The 19,287-nt window shown below is 46.2% G+C and overlaps 4 protein-coding genes across 4 annotated transcripts; 2 read left to right on the forward strand and 2 right to left on the reverse strand.

Moving 5' to 3' along the window:
* Positions 1-898: 898 nt before the first annotated feature.
* EYB26_007405 (uncharacterized protein) lies at positions 899-2,109 on the reverse strand (the record flags this gene model as incomplete). Its single annotated transcript, XM_054266674.1, has 3 exons — positions 899-1,374; positions 1,460-1,980; positions 2,057-2,109. 3 exons carry the CDS (start codon positions 2,107-2,109, stop codon positions 899-901), a joined length of 1,050 nt encoding a protein of 349 aa, XP_054122649.1.
* A 1,061-nt stretch (positions 2,110-3,170) lies between these two features.
* Positions 3,171-4,327, forward strand: EYB26_007406 (uncharacterized protein; the record flags this gene model as incomplete). The annotated part of the gene is made up of 2 exons (XM_054266675.1): positions 3,171-3,743; positions 3,815-4,327. The coding sequence occupies 2 exons, from the start codon at positions 3,171-3,173 to the stop codon at positions 4,325-4,327; spliced, it is 1,086 nt and encodes a 361-aa protein (XP_054122650.1).
* A 3,806-nt stretch (positions 4,328-8,133) lies between these two features.
* Positions 8,134-10,984, forward strand: EYB26_007407 (uncharacterized protein; the record flags this gene model as incomplete). The annotated part of the gene is made up of 4 exons (XM_054266676.1): positions 8,134-8,339; positions 8,408-9,284; positions 9,339-10,009; positions 10,072-10,984. 4 exons carry the CDS (start codon positions 8,134-8,136, stop codon positions 10,982-10,984), a joined length of 2,667 nt encoding a protein of 888 aa, XP_054122651.1.
* Positions 10,985-11,870: 886 nt separating this feature from the next.
* On the reverse strand, positions 11,871-18,300 carry EYB26_007408 (uncharacterized protein; the record flags this gene model as incomplete). Its single annotated transcript, XM_054266677.1, has 4 exons — positions 11,871-12,344; positions 12,409-12,527; positions 12,588-13,076; positions 13,137-18,300. The coding sequence occupies 4 exons, from the start codon at positions 18,298-18,300 to the stop codon at positions 11,871-11,873; spliced, it is 6,246 nt and encodes a 2,081-aa protein (XP_054122652.1).
* Between the last annotated feature and the right edge of the window lie 987 nt (positions 18,301-19,287).

The following is a 19,287-nucleotide window of genomic DNA, read 5'->3' on the forward strand; positions in this document are numbered from 1 at the left end:
GGCGTTGTTTAGGTATTAATCAATATAATCAATATATATATGTACGGAGTATGTATACGACGTATAACAAGTAATGTCGTGTATTCGCTCCGGGGCAATACAGTATGGCATGGTATGTTGCGGTATTTTACTCTCTGTGTAGTACTCTGTAGTACAGGCTGGTACGTACGGTGGTACCTCGTATACCTCCCGAGACAAGCTTTGTTGTACGGCAACAACCCTGAGTCGGTGCGCTGGAACCAAAAGGCTTATATTCCAGCCACCCCACCGCGTCTTTCCCAGAACGGGATAATGTACGCATGGCGCTGCTGTGATTGACGATTCAATCACCTCTTCAAAGCGACTCCCTTAACATCTGAGGCAGCAGCATTCTCAGTGTAGTCTTGTGGACTGACTACTCGAGTGAGTCGTCATATACATGGGTGCTAGCCTTGTGTGGAACGGAATTGGGTAACGTTTCTATATTTCGATATTTGACCGGCGTATACTAGTGACGCGTTGCATGAAACATCATACGAGTAAACTAGACATGAGAATGAGCAGAGAATGACATCAGACATGCTGTCGACACTTTCGGGATACCCTCCGGCGGCGTTCAGTAACAAAGGAGAGATTGAGAAGGCGCAGCATGAGTCGCTACGATTAATCTCTACCCCGATGGCCTGAAACGGGCTAACATATCAAATTCGAGCGAGCATTAGAGCGAGAAGGATAGTAAAAGAGAATATAATTTGCAGACTGTAATTACTATGGCTCCGTTATCGTACAAGTTGCAGAACACCATGCTAAAATATCCAACATATGAAACTTGATTAATTAAGAAATATCCAATCCATCCATGCCTGCCTTGTCATACTAAGAATCAGCCTCTCTCCATGCTGGTCATTCTTATCTCGATCTAGTGACTGGCATGTCCAATTTCAATGTCCTCTGTGCGCCTTTCATCTTCGGCGGCTCCTGCGTAGCTCAACACGCCAATTTTGATCCCAAAAGCTCGATCTCGGCCCCTCGGGCCCCACGATCGTCCTGCACCCTGGCCGGTCGGTAAATGGTACAGCCGAAATCCAAGGTATCCACAGATAGAGCCGATGATCGAACTGAAGACCACGTCAAACCCGTGATGTTTGCCATCTTGGTATCGTGTTGTAGCAATGTAGATGGCAACGGCAAATGGGACGAGGATGATGGCAACTAGGTAAAGGGGAGGGGCGGCATTCTGTCGTCGCAGTGAAGATGCTTCGTCATGTATGTCGCCACGCTGAAATGAAGCATCTTTGGGAACCTGGGCTGTCCTATCTGAATAGAGGATAGGAATTCCAACCGAGAATTTCATTGCCAACCAAAGACTTAGGTAAACAAGACCCGCGAAGGCAACTAGCACGATAAATTGAAGGATTAATACCTATCATGCGGCTGCATAGCTATTTGCGTTTTTGTTGTTGGAGAAAGGAGGACTTACTGCAGGTGTGACCGCTGGGAAAACTGCGAAAGCCATCATTGAATTCCGAAATTCCAACACCACCGCCATTCTTGGTCTGACAGATTTGCCAATCCACGAGGACCGGACCTTCTGGGTTATAATTCCCCAGAGCATAGGCAGATTCGTTAGCCGAGTCGGGATTACATCGAGCCAGGAAGTCTGGTCGAGGTTTGCCAACCAGGTTCTTGACAGCCTGAGCAAAGAAAAAAGCCGCGACAAATGACAACCCCAGGCCCAGCCAGCCTGTTAGCCACTCCCACAGCTCGCGCCGCAAAACTTGGCCACGCAGATGAACATCCACGCGTCGTGCCCTCCAAGCAGCTATTGAGCAACATACAAATGCGATGATTCCGGCGGGGATGACACCGCACACGACTGCTGCAAGCGCAATGGAAATTGTGTCTTTCTTATAGGGAAGGGATATTGACGGATCCGCGAGGCTGAATGGTCGTTTGGACGGATTGACTGCTGAGAAGCTTCCGGCAATCGCAACAAATAGTCTGAGGTACAAACGCTGGTTAGCTCTTACCTAGGTACCTTGGTATGTATCTATTCGGCATCAACGGTGACTCTCACATAAGAATGACCCAATCCAACACATAGGAGATAATTAAGCGCCGGGAACCCATTTCGGAAACTTCTTTTGCCAGTGGAATCAATCAACAATATTTTTGAAATTTGTTTGTGTGTTTTGACGAAAATTGAATGGAAACTAAAAATCCAAATCTTGGGTGTCTGTCATGCGATGGATGCTTGACAAAAGACGGAAGGCTTCTAGGTAGGCAGTAGAAGCTCGCCGCAAATATAAAATCACCCCCTCTTTCCACGACACTCGCTCTGTTGATAATATACAGCAAGCCAGTCACATCTGACTGTACTATATTTGAGCCTAAATTCGCGTTAATTATTCCTAAAGTGGAGAGAATCTCGATCATGTCACAAGCGCGTACACTATGCCCGTTCAAGCTGGGACTGTCTGCTCGCCTCAGCCTCCCCGTCTTACTATATCACTATAATCTCATTCGTTGTCGTATATCCAAAACAGAATACGGAGAATACGCAATATACGTACTCAGCCCCATTGAATAAGGTTCTCCCTGCAGATTGACTAATTTAATATACTTGCCCTTCTTTGTTCTACGTCAAATCCAACTAGCGTAAGTTATACCTAAATAGGATAACGTTATAGACTGTAACTGGCTAGCGGGTATTTTCATCATGTACACGGTTGTACGTATCAGCAAAACGCGTAAACTAAGACTCTTCAGTCCTGCACTTCTACGTAATCCAGCCTTAGTTGTTTTCTGAAACGGAATCCTGCCCTACACGAGAGTGTTGGATGTCGGGAGTTTTGGCCCGTTGATTGGATGCATACTTATATCTTACTCTGTAAGCCCTAAGATCTGGAAACTTTCCTGTCGTACGCGTCACCAAGTTCGGACAGGTTAGCCGAATTCCGTCTGAGTAAGATTGTTTTCTTAATATGTTAGTTAGTTAACAATTCGGCTGCCTAAGATAAGCATCTGTACAATAGGAGGTGTATCAATCAACACATATATAGACCCGAAAGCCGCCGACATGGCACACTTCATTGTTGTGAGTGTTGGAGACAAACATTTCAAGATCGCTCGCGATACACACACCCTTTACCTAACCCCAATACCTCTCAAGTTATCGTGTTAGAGCCATCATGTCTCTCGATCTCAGCGAGGCGGGTGTTATGACGCCTTTTTGGCCGGGCACAAACCTCACCTCTCAGCATGACGGACAATGCTTCGGCAACGTAACCTTGTGTTTGAACAGCGATGTTCTCTGCGATCTGTCGACATGCGATCTCACTCTGGCGCACTTCACATACCTCCCGAATTTGGGTGCGAATGCTTTCCTGGCCGCCCTATTTGGTATTTGCGCTTTGGTGCAGTTCGGTCTCGGTATCCGCTACAAGACCTGGGGATTTCTTGTTGCGGCTATCTGCGGTTTGGCCCTGGAGATCATTGGATACGCAGGCCGGGTTATGATCAACCAGAGCCCGTTCGACAAGAACAATTTCTTGATCTACCTTGTGTGTCTGACGATCGCCCCGGCTTTCCTTTCCGCATGCATCTACCTTTGCCTGGCTCGCATAATCGTGGTATATGGTGAGAGTTTGAGTCGCTTTAAGCCTCGCTTCTACACCATTGTCTTTTGTACTTGCGACTTCATTTCTCTCCTTCTCCAGGCCATTGGTGGTGCAATTGCTTCTATCGCCACTGACTACACCACGGTAAGCAGTTTCCCTGATTCTATAGACCAATTAAACTAAACCAAGCTAATTCCAAAATGTGTTGCGGGTAGACTCAATTGGGTATTCATATCATGATTGGCGGTCTCTCCTTCCAGGTGTTCTCTCTCGTGCTTTTCATCATCCTATGCAGTGACTTCGCATATCGTGTTTGGCGCAGCCCTTTCCACTGGGACACTAGCCGCAAGGAGGTTTTTGAAAGTAGAATCTTCATGTTCTTCCTCGGCGGTCTGTCCCTCGGTACTCTGACGATAACAATCCGATCCTGTTTCCGAGTTGCTGAACTGTCAGGTGGCTTCCACGGAAACTTGGCCAACAACGAGGCCACCTTCATGGTCCTTGAGGGTGCCATGATTGGAATAGCGTCAATCTGCTTGACAGCTCTCCATCCTGGTGTCGCTTTCCGAGGAACGTGGGCTGATTCTGACTTCAATTTCTTCCACTCAAAGAAGAAGTCATTTGATGCAGAAGCTGAAACCGAAAACGAATTGGAAACGAAGGCACCCTCGACATCAGCATCGGAGGCCATTCAAAACTCTATCGATTTGGAGACCCCAGTACGATAAACGAAGTACATGAAGAACATTAGGATGAAGTCAGTTCCGCGTTGATATAGGAGGAGAATTTGCTTTGTACATGCTTTTTGTCCTTTTTTTCTTTGTCTTTTTTTTGTTCCCGTACATAAACATCTGCAGACTTTTAACAGAGTGTTATTATGCTAAATTAAATAGAATTCTATATTTACTAGTTTTAATAATATTAAAAATCGCAAGTATTTCCCCACCTGTACTCGGACACGCGAATTCTATAAAGTACCCAACCTTTGAAAAATCTACAATTCTCCGCACCATCTTGTCATTGCCGCTGGGATCCATATGTTCCTCTGAACAGTCGGGTACTACGGTAAGACTACATTCTCCGAAAACATAGCTATCTACTGTTCTGGAATATCAAATCATGCCATGTGGAGCAGTTTGTCATCAGGTGAGTCTTTTTATGTCCCGCCTCGGAGATTCCGGATAATACTCGAGAGAGGACATGTTGGATTTGTTGTTGAATGTTATAAATCCTTACAATATGACTCTTCTGACTGGCCCTAAACCGTAATGACTAAGAACTTTAAGAGCCCCAGATAGCGCATGGGGGGCCATGGCGTTGAGTTTTCATGTCAGGAATGTGGCTCGAGACATATCAAGGAGAGGGAAGGATGACAGCGCTGAACTTGAGCACGACTTGCTTCCTTGTAGTTGGCATTCTTGGCACTTTGATGCACTGTGATGCAATTTGACAGGCTTTGACGCACTTTGACGGATCGCGGCAGCAATGTTGGTGTTGGTTCCGCGTAAAAGGTCCCAACAAGCTGGTGATTTGAAGAAGAAAGGAACTGAATCCCAGTCCATTGTGATGGGCCTGTGCTGTAGTTCTTCGTGTATATTCTGTCGATAAAGTGGAGGTGGAGACCCTATAGAACCCGAGTCTATCTCCATTGAGGCATTGATTCGGATATATTCGAGTATGAGAGGGGCTGTATTGGTAGGTATCGTATCTTTATGTAAAAGATGCTGGACTCTGTTTCGGTAAAACCAACAAAATACATGGTTGAAAGAGGGGCCAGTCAACATTGCGCCCCAGGCGCCCTGGCTTGGGCTAAATGCAAATAAACAACACGACTAAAGTCAGACAATCACAGAAAATCCGTGGATCTGGCCCCAAAGCCACAAACTTATTTTTCTTCCGATATTTCCTGCAACGTGCTCTCTAAGCTCGTATATCTCGGCCGGCACATGAAGCTTTATTCCCGAACGTGTGCCGGCCCGAGTCCTAGAGCTCTCAACTGTTCCTCTGCTCTTTCCCTACTCATAGACGTGTTTTTGTGTGTATGTGTGTGTGTGTGTGTGGTAGCGATGGCTGTCATGATATTCTGTAGCATTTATGAGCTTTCCAAGATTGAGAGCTGTTACTTACTTCAATGCTGAGCACGCCACCATCGACTTTAGTGAGTCTAGTCGTTATCGTCTATCTATCAATCAAAGTCAACTCCAACATGAAAAGTGAAACAAGTGTACTAGTTACGTAGTTGGCAACTTGGTTCTAGAATAGCGAAGAAATGGCTAATCATAAATTGACCATCCAATAAAAACACGTACGGGCTTGCACGAAACTCAGGGTCCGTGCATGCCAAGCTCAGTTGTGGAATGCTTGATAGCAGATTGTATACTATATATCTTCAATTCGATGTTATTTCTGTTCACGTAAAGATATCTTAACTGAATTCTCAGAGAGATATAACCGACACACAGAAAAGTGAAGCCTAGCAGAAACCCGCATTTATCCTGTGCAGAAATCGTGTTCTTCACACCCACACGCTGCCAACTAACACCAAGCCACGTTTTTAAAACGGCATCGGCATGGGGCCGGCCTTAAGTGTCTGAGCGCAGTCGAGATTTGGGCCTAGTCACATTCAGGAACGAGGTACTCCGTAGTTTCAGTACGAGAACCCGCCCTACGATTGCGCGATGCTCCGCATGTTGAGCAAGGATTTGCGTGGGCGGCTGGAGTCCTTACCTAGCGCCAGTACCTAAGATAAGGGACTATTCCTCCGAGTATTACAAGTGTAGCTGAATCAACCACTAATTATACGTACTCAGTACACGTCGAACGTACGTAAATACTAAAATAAGCTTTACAAGGCGTGTGGACCTGATTTACAGTTGTGGAGATATACCTGACAGATGTGATTTCAACCTACCGATTTGCATGAAAGCGCGTATACTATTCCCTTTTGAGCTCACTTCGTATTCTTCAAAGTCAGCCATGCATGTAGTTACCTGATCAGAGCGGGAGCGCCGTAGACTAGTTTGATTAGTTTACGAGATTCAGTATCAATTTATAACGTATGATTGTTAAGACAACCATTCTCTTCTACAAGAAGGATGGGATGGTCCCACAAATTCTATATCCTAAGCTTCTCTTTATACGAGGGTCTTGTATGTTGGAACTTTACGTGTATGTTAGTCTGAGTCAGGTTAGTCTAACATATACTAGCTAGGTAAGGGTCGTATAGACTTTTTTGATGACAGCAACCGGTCATCGCGCGAGCATGATTGGTGCAACATCCTGTGTGGCTGGCACTGGCTGCATACTTTGAATATTATGTGTAATTCTAGGGGAATTTCAAGGGTTCTTTTCTGGCCGGTCAGTCCACGTTTTTTAGTCTTGGTCCCTGTGTCCACCAATAATAGGAAATATTTACCGCCTCATCATCCATGTGCTAATCGCGCATTAACAGGCCTCCGGTTCTACAGGGTTTGTTTCAAAGGTGTTGGTACACGCTACAAATTGCTCGAAAAGTATGGTACCTATTTTACTTCGTTGTAAAGCCCTAGGAAATAAACAGAGCGCGCATCATTGGTAGTTGACATCCATGAAATCAGTACGATCTGGACTCACGTGATCTTCGAAGCCCTAGCTGCACCGAATTCATACCCACCTACTCAGTCACAAGGGCTAATGGATGTGCACTACGATTTCAAGAGAAAATTAAACCTACCTTATTGACAAATATATATTTATCAATATTTATATAGTATATAACACGTTATTCCTTTCTAGGCCTTTCATTTATCTCCAGACACGATCATTGCCTGATATTACCGTGCGTCCAACAAATCGGAATGGGGGCTGGAAACAAATACGAAGTACTCGGTGAATTATTTCGTATGAGTAGGCTGATTTCCGCCTGATACCGTATCGTTTAGTATTAGAAGTTAAGGATCAAGCTTTGGGCTCTGCAATAGGTAAATGCCCCCGAAACACTGCTCCAGCTACCTGAATATTCAAAGACCGCAAAAAGCAAATATATCGTTAGGCCAGTGTAATATCAAATTACTCCATACTCCCTACACGTGGCGCGCTACGGAGATATTATTATCGTGCCAACATTACGAACTGCAGTCGATACAAAATTACCGCTAGAAAAGCCTATCTTGCAGCCAAGATGCTCCAGGGTCTGAAGAACCACTATCGCACTGAAAAGCTCTAGCAAAAAAGGTGGTTCTAACATGAAGCTGAACGATCCAACTGTCAGCATAAACGCTGCTTCTTATCGTTACTGGAATAGTCAGCAAAGGAGGCGCATGGTTGGTTTTAATTCTTGACTCGGTCTCATGATTCAGCCCATCATGGCGGAAAATAAACCATGCTAGGGTATTTCAAGGATTGAAGAACATTCCAGGTGGGTAATAGCTAAGGACCCGACTGGAATATAACTACCATGTTGCACAACGAGCAGTTGTAGAAAAGGATCGGCTCTCTATTTGGTTTTTCCTCCGTTTAGTCGAGGTCCCGCTAATCTTGTCGATCCTATAAGGCTATGGGTCAACAACAGAACAATAACCAAAGTGGAGGAGCAAGGTCTCAAGAGCCTGACGATCCTCCTGCCCCATCTGCATGCGATCAATGCCGGAATCGTAAGGTTCGATGCGATCGACAGCTACCTCAATGTTCTAGCTGCGAAAAAGCTGGTGTACTGTGTGAATTTCCAACTCGTGGAAAGCGTGTGAATCCGGTGAAACAATTGTGTGCTTGATCTGATTGAAGCTAGCCAACAAAAAGTGTGATTAAACTGACAACGAGTTATTATATAGGGTTGAGGCTGTTTCAGGGCTTGCAGCTCGCCTAGACTCCATCGACAGCACAATCCTAAGTCTTGTCGGACAGATTCCTACTCCTCACAGAGGCTCTTCGGATGCGTCAAACACGCGAGTGCAGTCGGAGACCTCCTCTCCGACTCCGGAGGCTGTGTGTAACGATGCAGATGATATCGACTTGATTTTCTCGAGTGCCTTAGACGGGCAGGACTACTGGAACCGTCATGCCGAGCTCCACAAATCTGGACCAGAACAAGAACCCCAGACGATATCGGGGACTTCTATTGGCAATCGTGCTCTCCTCGAAAAAGTGCGACAGGCGGTCCATAATCTACTACAGGGTAAACGATCCCGCAGACCATCACCAGACTCGTCATCCTGTGATACAAACAATACGTCCTCAAGTCCAGTATCACTGGCAAATGCCCATCCATCGTCCATTTCGGAACTGAAGACAATATACGACACGTTTCCCACCTTTGATGACGTGAACGCCGTGAGCCTGCTCCCTGGTGGGCAGTATGTATCCCTGCCACCACAATCAATCCTTGACACATCTTTGCAATTATTTCTCGATAAATTTAACGCTGTTACACCCATATTCAACGAATCTAGTTTGCGTGAAATAATCAAGGCGCAATACAACCCCGGGCCTGACTCCAAACCGGACGAGGCATATAACCTGTGCTTCAACAATATTATCGTGCTCGCTTCCGGATTACGGGCTCGATTGGCTCGACTGGATAAATCATATCCCAAGGCAATGAATGAGGAATTACTCCCTGCTTTCCTCGCCAATTCGTTCCGGGCGTTGCATCATTTGAAATTCTTCCTTCAACCACGTCATGTCAATTTGCAAGCATTAGCTACTTTGGTAAGCATTCATCCGCATTTATTGGTTGCAATACTGATATATTCTCTGTAACAGGCACTGGTAGCTCGTGAGTATCACGAGAGTTGCGTTTTTGACATGATCTGTCACATGGCCTGTGATCTCTTCAAGGCCATGGACTCTGAGCAATCACCCATGTCCAAAGTAGATCATCCCAACTTTGAGGAGTGGAGAACGCTATATTGGACGCTATTCGTCATGGACAAACAACGAACCAGCGTCAATGGCCTGCCTTTTGATCTTTACTTTTACCACTCAGACCTGCCATTGGCTCCCGAAGATGGCGCCATGAGTCTCGGTCAGCAAAGCTGGATGATGCATATCTATATTACCACCATATGGGAAGAGACATACATATCTCTCTACTCAGCACGGGCGGCGCGCAAGGGGTACTCGTACCGCGAAAGCCAGATTACTCGACTTGACAAGCTGGCTAAGAAATGGCATTCACGGACCTTGCAACTTTTTCCCGACAATTCAACCAACGATAATAATGGCGAAAATAACAACAACAATCTACTTGTGGAGGATAATTGGCAGGTTGAGCTCAATTATGCCTATCACATTGCTCAAGTGTTGATTCACAGTCGCTCGGATACGACCCAGAGCAAGGAGATCGAATTGAAGAATGCCAGAGCTGCATTGCAGATCATCAACATGGTAGTCAAACAGACACCAACAGAAGCATCATTAGCTTTATTATGCAGGTAAGTTCTAACGTCACAATTGATAGTGGTTTGCTACTTGTTCGACTTCTAATAATATATAGATTACTCCGCAGCTACCCTCTCATCGCCGGTCATTCAATTTGCATGCGATTCTTCGAGAATCCGAGTATTCATATGCTCGAAGATCTTGATCTGATGGAGGGCGTACGCGACGCCTATAAGATCCTGGTCGATCCAAATATGCCCATTTGCAGCACTGGGAAAACGTATTTGGGTATATCGTGGTGTTTGGAGATTGCAAAAGCCTGCCGAAGAATTCTTTTCGAGGAATCAACGCCCGCCTCCTCCGTTGACCATCATTACCCAAAATTATCACGAAAACGGCCCTCTGAGGGCTTGCCTTTGGCATCACTATCCAATCAGTCACTTCCCAAGAGGAAAAAGCCATCCTTGGAAGATGGTAGTCAAGCCAAGTATTCAAATATAACCGACTTTCCGCTTGACAAGAACCATTCGTTAGATCTGCTAGGGAGGAACCACCCAAGTGCGACGACGTCAACAGAAGAGATAACTGACCTCGGCAATCATTCGCACCTCATAAATCAGCAGCAGCAGCAACAGCAGCAACAACAACACCATCATCACCACCACCATATATTTCCCTCAGGGCTCTCCAGTCTACCGAATATGGATTCTAGAGGCAGCAGCACTGAAGAGCTATCCCTAGTCACTGATTCTATTCCCACCTTGTCCTTAAACCCAACAGCAACGCCAAATTATGCCATAACACAAATTCTTCAAACAACTACAGCAGCAGCAGCCGAAGCCACACCCATGATGTTCTATACTATCCCAGAGGACCCTCTCCCCGACCCTTGCATCCCGAATCCCATCAACAACTTCCTCGACTATGACAATTTTCTACAGCACGAAGATCACGATATTGCGAATAATTATATGCCCGATGATATTTCTAGATGGTTATTAGAACTTTCTCATAAAGAAGAACGCTAAACTATGTTTAATAAAAGATATACACAGATAAACACAATAAGAAACACAATCCCACTGGCGGCGTGACGGAAGGCATGGATAGACGGATAAATTTTTGGGCACATTCCCGGGGCGTTCTACACGGACACATACATGCTGTCTCATTGATATATTATATAGTTTGACTCCTCATATATGAATTCAATTTTGAATTATTTTATCTCTAACGGAGCAATTGTTCCAGTGAAAAACATACGACATTTAAAAAAAAAAAAAATAAACAGAACGGTAGCGGAATACTAGAACTATCTACATGAAGAGGAAGATTGTATTGAACTACAGTTTAGCAAGATCTTGCTTCCAAGATTGCCTCCTTGAAAAATATGCCTTCAGTAGCTTCGAACAGTTGTTATATAAAACCTACAATAGAACCAGTCCCCGGTAGCGGGTTAAAGATGACGCTATTTCTAGGTGATATCTAAACAACAAAGCCCTGAAAAGATATATATTTGAACATAAGTAGCCTCAGGGAAAAAGAATATATCCAAGTTCGAGAGAGCTTTGGTCGAGCATCAGGGTATGGGATCAGTTGATGGAGTCAATTGATGGAGTGACATTGCGCTTAAACCTGTCTTCTAATGTCCTGCGGCATCTGCTAGTTATGGGCCTACGAGTCATGCTAAATCCTGCGTATATCATCCTAACAGTCAAAACCTCCCTTTCTAATTGACTCAAAAATAAAAGTTGTAGTCTTGAGGAATCAAAAACCTTCCCCGAATACATAATAATCATTCATCTCTCTAGGTAAGACAAATACACCAAACAATATCCCAAGCAGAAACAGGCTAGCAAAAATTCTATAAAATAAAAAAAAAACGAGACAAAGATCTTAAAGATAACAGTATTATTAATAAACGATACCTTCATTCAGCATCGTCTTCAGTGTCTCACTTCCCATCACCTGCATTGCCTCCGCGACATATTCTCGGTCCAACGAGAACGGCCGACCCATGACATTCGGCACGAATCGGTCTAGGAAGTCATCCGGCTCGATATCTTCGGGATGGATACGACTGAGCAGGAACTTGCGCCAGGCGGGGACTCCGGATCGGAGTTGGGCGGAGTGGAAGGGAACGTCAATACCCTGCAGTGGGATGGTAGCTTGGCCACGTGAAAGTATGATAGGTTTCGGGAGCTTGTGCGCAGAATGAATGGCGTTGTAGATCATGGTGTTTACGGCGGTGGTGGATGGGCTATAGGGTTTGTCCTGTTGTTGGGCGCCTTCGACTACGACACTTTCACGCGACCAAAGTGCTATTTGTTCGGTTGGCATGCGTGAAACTTGGTTGAGAATCTGGGCCAGGGCGTAGAGATTGGCATTCTTTTCACGTGTTAGTGCGATTAGGGCTTATTATCACGGAGAGCATGAAGAGGGATGAACTTACATGGCCAGCACAGACATATTGTTCACCCTCAACGTTGAAATTGACGATTTCCAGAAGTCTTTCGCTCTCATTAGCAATTATGTCAACGAGTCGGCGTAAGGCCGCCTCATCAAAGGCTCCTAGAGATAAAATGTATTTAGTCACCAAATTGTAAGTAGAAATATCGGGAAATAACTTACGCTTGTTCACTCGACCAGGATTAACAGCAACCATTGAGAAATCGGTCGCACCTGTGCTATCCCGCTTGACTGCGTTGTGCATGGTCAATCCACGATAGAATGCAATATCAATCTGCTGTTGGAATGGAAGGAACTCGACTTGACAGGCGAGAGCGCCGAATTCACCCAAAGAATGACCAGCAAACAAGGCACCTTCCTGAATCAAGCCATTTTCTCGCATATCCTCAAAGGTAGCCTTTTCGAGGACAGCAATGGCTGGCTGTGCAAATTGCGTGGCGTAGAGAAGACCCTTGGAATCTTCAAAGGTGAATGATCGCGCGTTGGGAGTGAGGCCCTCTAGTAACGGGGTGGTGACGACTTGTCCATCTGGTCCAATTGAAGAGACCGTCATTGAGAGATAGCGATCACGAATAGCACGTCCTCTCTTTCCGGAGAAGTATATGGTGTGGCTTTTCGGATTCTCTTGGACCATCTTGAGAATAGACCATCCTAAAATCTTCATTAGTGCCAACGAATCAAACTGCAATTGACTGGGTAGCTGAAACTAACCGTAATTCTCCAACAGGTATCGATCAATATCATCCCATATTTTCTTCGCCACGGGACTGGACTTGTAAAGTTCCATACCCATCCCCGGAGCTTGACTTCCCTGACCCGTGAATATATACGCTGTAGGTACCTGCTCTAGCTCTGCCTCTCCTTCCAAGACCTTGTCACCTGTAGCAGCCTTGAAGGCCTGGATCTGGAGAACTAATTTCCCTTGAAGCATTGCGATATGACGATACCTGAGCTCGACCTCTTCTCCCGGAAGCACCATATCGACAAATGACACCGTGTAACGACGGGTACGCACGTGATTGAAGTCATTGGCGACTTGGTCTAGCACTGCGCTAGTAACAGCAGACGTGTACATACCATGGACGATTGTACCTGGAAGATTGGCGATGGTCGAGAAGACTGGCGAGACATGAATAGGATTATAGTCCTTGGAGACCTTCGCATAGAGCTCATTGTCGCATGGCATTTTGATTGTTTTAGTCGAAGGTCCAGACCATCCAGGGTTTTCAAGCTCATTTCGCTCGACTGCTGGCTTGCCTTTGCGCGCCAAGAAATCAATGACAGGGTTTCCAGAGGCGCTGGTCGCTTCGAAATCAACGGAGCCGATTTTTCGGAGTCTGTCACGACGATCCTGGATAAAAACTTCACCAGTCACGCGCAAGGTTTCGAACACATTCGGCGCTTTCCAGGTACAAACTGAGTTCAACTTGAAGCAAAGAGTTTCGTTGACTAGGTTAGTCTTCTCATCGTCTAACTGAAACCATGGTCTGGTGCGGAGGACCATGTCATCTATTGATGATGAAACATTTAGAACCATGCCCTCTTCCGTGCTATTCTGGAAAGTGTCCTTGAAATTGGAGAAGGAGCCTTGAATCAAGAATTTGGAGATGATCGCCACCACAGGCTGGTTGTCTCGTGAAATAACCGCTCGCACGGCGACAGTTTTGCCTTTGTCGTCAATTACGATGGACTGGATATGGGAGCTAACCTCCACAGTCTCTCCAATGCGTAATGGTGTAGCTTTCGGAAACAGTTCGAACTCAATAGATAAATGCACCAGTCTCAAGAGATCGCCGTCAATCTCTGGAACCATAAGAGGCTGCACTAAGGCTTCCCATGCCGGAATGATTGTGGCATTAAGCGGGAAAAACTCTGTGTTTGAGGAAAGAATACGGTCGTTGGAGTGTGACAAACTGACGGACGCGATCCAACCATTGAGAATCTCCGAGGACAGCACCGTGCGATAACCACCAAATGTTGAATGAACTCCGCTAAACGAATTGCTTTGTATGTCAGACCCGAGCCATAACCGACTGTAAAATGATTTTATCTGCATGTTACGGTCTTGCATGTCTTCGGTAAGTGGGTATAGGGAATTTCGTGGATTATACTGGAACTTCAAATGAAGTGCAGTTGGGGTCTGCCTGTCAGGACTGTAATGTAGAACTTGAGCGGCAATGGAGATGCCATCTGCACTGGACATCTCAACCAACGTTCTTTGATGTTTCCCGCCATCAACAGCCGTCTTTACAAGCATTCTACCATTGGCTTCGTCAATTTCCACCGTTTTCTTGTCATCAAGTTCAAAAGAACCTTGCAGAAAGTTCGCTCGCTTAGCACGGTCTTGTAGGATAAAGTCGCTAAGTAGTACCGCGCGCATCCAGCCGTGCGTTCTGCTGGCAAGATATTGAAGAGATTCTTCCGGGGTAGGAAGCGTTCTACCTTGAATGGCTTGCACCGTCATACCGTGATCATGTTCGATGACTTTGATATTGGATCCGCTGCTGGGTTCAACAACTGACTCCCAAGTAGCGACTTCGAGTGGTACATCTTGACCTTTATAGAACTCATCGGTGAGCATTGCAATCCAGGAGTCCTTGATACCATTGAGGATATCAGCCACGGGCTCGTCGGGCTGTTGCGAAAATGTGACAGCAACAGGTCCTTGTAAAACACAAACTCGACCAGGATCCTGATCAATGACAGCCTCGATATCTTCTGACTGCCACAATGAGTCCTTCTTCATCCACGTAGCCAGATTCTCATCCAACACTGGGACAAAATTGACCGGCTTCTGGCCGCGGCGTTTGCAACGCTCCAAGAACCATGAGACATCTTCGGGGTGGATGATTGATGTACTTGCCTTCGGACATTGCTGGAGGAAGATCTTTTCAAGCTGGTCTGGTCTGCTTGAGTTATCAATCTCGCACTTCGCGTCCAAACGCTCCAAGATGCGTACTGCGACATCGCGAACGAGGAATTCATATGACGGGTTAATCCATCGGCACTGCGAGGGAAGATACATCAAACTGATCAAGCGAGAGAGAATTTCCAAGTAGGTCATATCCGACAAGTCAACATTGTCCCCTTTGGAATTGCGGCAAAACCACGGCTTCGCAAAGTCCTCGTTCAGTTTACGTATGATGTAGTCTTTGCGAGCTTTGATGGTGGCCAGTTGTTTATCTCGGGGGAGGCTGAAAATTTTGTCATCCATCTCTTTCCAGAAAAGTACGCCTCTCGTCGCAATCTTATGGATAGGTTGCCCCATTTCGGACTGTACCGTCACAACGCCCCCAATAGGTTCACTGTAGGACTTTGTCCAGTTGGCTTCATGAGTTCCAGGAGTATTGCAGATCAATTCCTTGACTGTTTGCGATGTATGGGCTTCTTTAGCCACCATCACTCTGCTTCCAACAAGGATTCCATCGAACGGCATGGGTGGATAGCCATATGCCACCGACCATGAGCCTGTTAGATAAGGATAAGAGCCAATGCCATCGCCAAAGCCACTGCCTGCAACGAGGATGACATTTTGATAGCGACGGATCTTTCCGTAAAGTCGCAAAATAGGAGAGTGGAAGTCTTCGAAGGAATGGTGTCCACCGCCTCGACCTCCAGTCCACTGAATTATGATAGGGAAATCTGGGTGAGCTTTTGCTATTTCGAGAACTTTTTCTATTGCGTCCTCTGATCCAGGCTTGAATGAGATGTGCCTCAATCCAAGAGAAGTGATGTATTCTGATGCGATGTCGAGGCTGGGCACGCCGGCTCCGATTGTGAGGCCGTCAACAGGTTGTTGAGTACGCGCAAGGCGACGAAGCATGGCGATCTGCCATGCCATAGACTGCGGACTCGCATAAATTAGGTTGCAGGTAATGCCCATGCCGGGCTGGACACTAGTCGAAAGCGTCTCAATAGCATTAGACATGCTTTCCGCGTTGAAATAACCTCCAGCGGCAAGCTCCGCATGGTAGCCTGCATTCATGACTGCCGAGACAAAATCCCAAGGCACTGTTGTTGGGGTCATGCCAGCTACCATTAGCGGTGGGGCACACAATACTTTGCTCATCTTGGTTTGAATCTGGATAGAACCGTTTTCGGACCGTGAAAGTCGTGGCCGGAATTGCTCTTCCCAGCTTTGAGGAGATATGAATGAGTCTGGCAAATTGAGACTGAAAATAGTGCATTTAGATCCAAATCGCGCGTTAGTAGTTGTGAGCTCGGTAGCGGATATAATCTGTATGCCTTTGCCGTCGGTGTTGATGGCAACCATATCGCTAAGACCCTTGCCGAAGACCAATGCATGTGTATAGCGGGAGGAATTCAAAACTGACGGCCAGTCAACATGATGGATGGTGACAGCATCTATGAGTGATGGCAAGATATTTTCCCCGGCAGCAGCTGCTGCCATGTTGGATCCATCTCGAGTATCATAGACAGGGATAGCCAGCTGTTTCGATTCCAAAGCTTGATCAGAAAGCCGACTTTTAATTATTTGCGCCGTCGTTTCGAGGTAGGGAGTATGAAAAGGCGAACTGATGGGAAGGAATTGCGTCTCGACTTCGGGCTTTCGTTTATCGAACGGAATGCGAGACTGGTCTACCTTTCTGCCCACGCCAATTTCATGGGCGAGCTGATTAAATCGAACCAGCGATGATGCGGGGCCGGCAATGGTGAAGCTAGATCTTGAATTGGAAAGAGCCAGATAGACCTTCTTTTCGAGATGGATGTCTTGGTTGCATTTGCCAAGAAGGGAGATGATATGTTTCTTTGGAAGTCCAGAAATGTGCAGCATGTGACTTGGCTGACCCTCGCCACGGCTTTCTGCGTCGTGAACTGCGGCGGAGGTGAGAGCCAGACGTGGAGCAGCCCTGTGACTCTCGTACCCCGTCCAAAACAATAATTTCATACAGAGCACAGAATTTTCGTAGAATGATTTCCAGGAATCGGACGCGGACACAGCTGCAGCTATGATAATGCCTTGGGAATGTCCGCTTGTCCCAGCCAGAAGAGAACGCAGAGTCCCAGGGTGCTTCCCAAGAACATTGCAGGTAACACACCAGTGTGCTAGAGCAACAACTCCATGGATCACAAAGCTTACTGCTGCGGTTGCAAGAAACTGTTCATCAGGGACAGTATGCGGTGTTTTCAGCCACGATAGCAAGCATATCTGGCGACCCCTGAAGAAGTCTCGAGTTTCAGGAAGGACGCAAAGTTCATATAATACGTTGTCGACTGTGCTGATGAGGACGTCCAACAAAGGAGCATATGTGTTGTACAAATCTTGAAGGTCCCGGAAGCACCGTGGATTCGACGCTCCTTGGCCTCCAAAGATGGCCATCAGCTTGACATGGTCTTTTTCCGCGGCTTCGAAGAGGGCGCTCTGCCGTATATGTGTATCTGGTTGCAGACCACATCGTAAAATCGTTGTGTAGTAAGTGCAAAGTAGAGCTCGTTGTGTCTCTAGTGGTTCTGGCAATGAAGCTATCAATGAATGGATGTCATTCAATAGCAAAAAGTCTCTGCGAAAGGCCACGACCAATGGTAAAATCAGTGTAGTTGAGGCCTGGCGATCCAAGAGAAACTGTAAAAAGCGAATCAAAAGGCTCTCCACTGCGGTCGGAGCTTCGGTTAAGTTGTCACTGGGTTCTTCTAACGAGGAGAGAAAAATAGCCCTATGTTGAGACAAATCAATAGCATGGTTGCTCAAGAGTGGTGTCGAATATTCGAGACCCTTGTAAACAAGTGAGAAGGTAATCCGAGGGCAAAACGGATCCTCTTCTATATCCGTCGAGGGAGTGATATAGGTCATTGAGGGAGTAGATGAAGTGCTATAATTTACATTGGGCGCCGCATCCAGAATAGGATGCTCCATCCTGATGATTGGGGACATTCGATTGCTTGTGGTTTCTTTTTTGATGGCAGGATTTACCTCCCAGACATCTCCAAGAAACGGCGAGACCCCAGAAGATAATTGTCGGCAACAAAAGAACTGGGACGAAGAGGATGGCAGAAGCGCTGTATCTATTTAGGTATAATACGAGGCAGCTGAGTGCTAATTCCTAAAACCGGCCATTTCTCGCTCCTTTGTATCAGGAGATAAGCAAAATGGGAACGCAGTCGGGGGACATATTAATGAACCGCCGAGCTGGACGGTCGTTTGTAGTTGTTCAAAAGCCATTTCTACGACAACTATAGTGCGCACCTACCGAAAGACGCGCGAAGTCCACTTCAGCCTTGAAGTTATCTCGGACACGACCGGGATTTGGTCGGGGCTCGGAAGCTCAACGCGGGTGACCCAGTCCCGGACTACGGCCAACGCCCAACAAGTCCTCGCTAGTATTAGAGTATCAGCGAAGTCGGAGGTTTAGAAAGTTTTGATGCTAGCAAATTACAAGCCTTGCCAATATGTGCCTAACCATATGGAACAAAATCAACAAAGTGACATTATGTTACTTGGAAGGCCCGGGGGGGCTAAGCTTAGTGGCTTTCCGAGGGCACCCAGGCCCAACAATCACTAAATTTAGAGGTGCTGAAGCCCGCTTGCTACTAAGTAGGGGCTCCCCATGAAGCCCAGAGCCCCGCCGTACGGCCCGGGAGCCCATTGTGCGGGTATTTCGAAGACTGTGAACCACCACGTTTGTAATAATAAAATTATCCTGAGATTTAGCTTTTGCGCCGCCCAGTATACAATCCTGTAGTTACAGAAATCTACTAGAATTCATCCTTTCCCTCCACCTAACCTATTCATCAACGTTGGGGCGAACTTTTGTTTAGATTTTATAAGACTAAGATCGTTAACTAGATCCGAAATAATTACATAAAACCAAGATCAACAGCTAAAATGTGGTTGTAAACATCA

Source organism: Talaromyces marneffei, chromosome 5 (assembly GCF_009556855.1).
Source record: "Talaromyces marneffei chromosome 5, complete sequence".
Lineage (NCBI taxonomy): Eukaryota > Fungi > Ascomycota > Eurotiomycetes > Eurotiales > Trichocomaceae > Talaromyces > Talaromyces marneffei.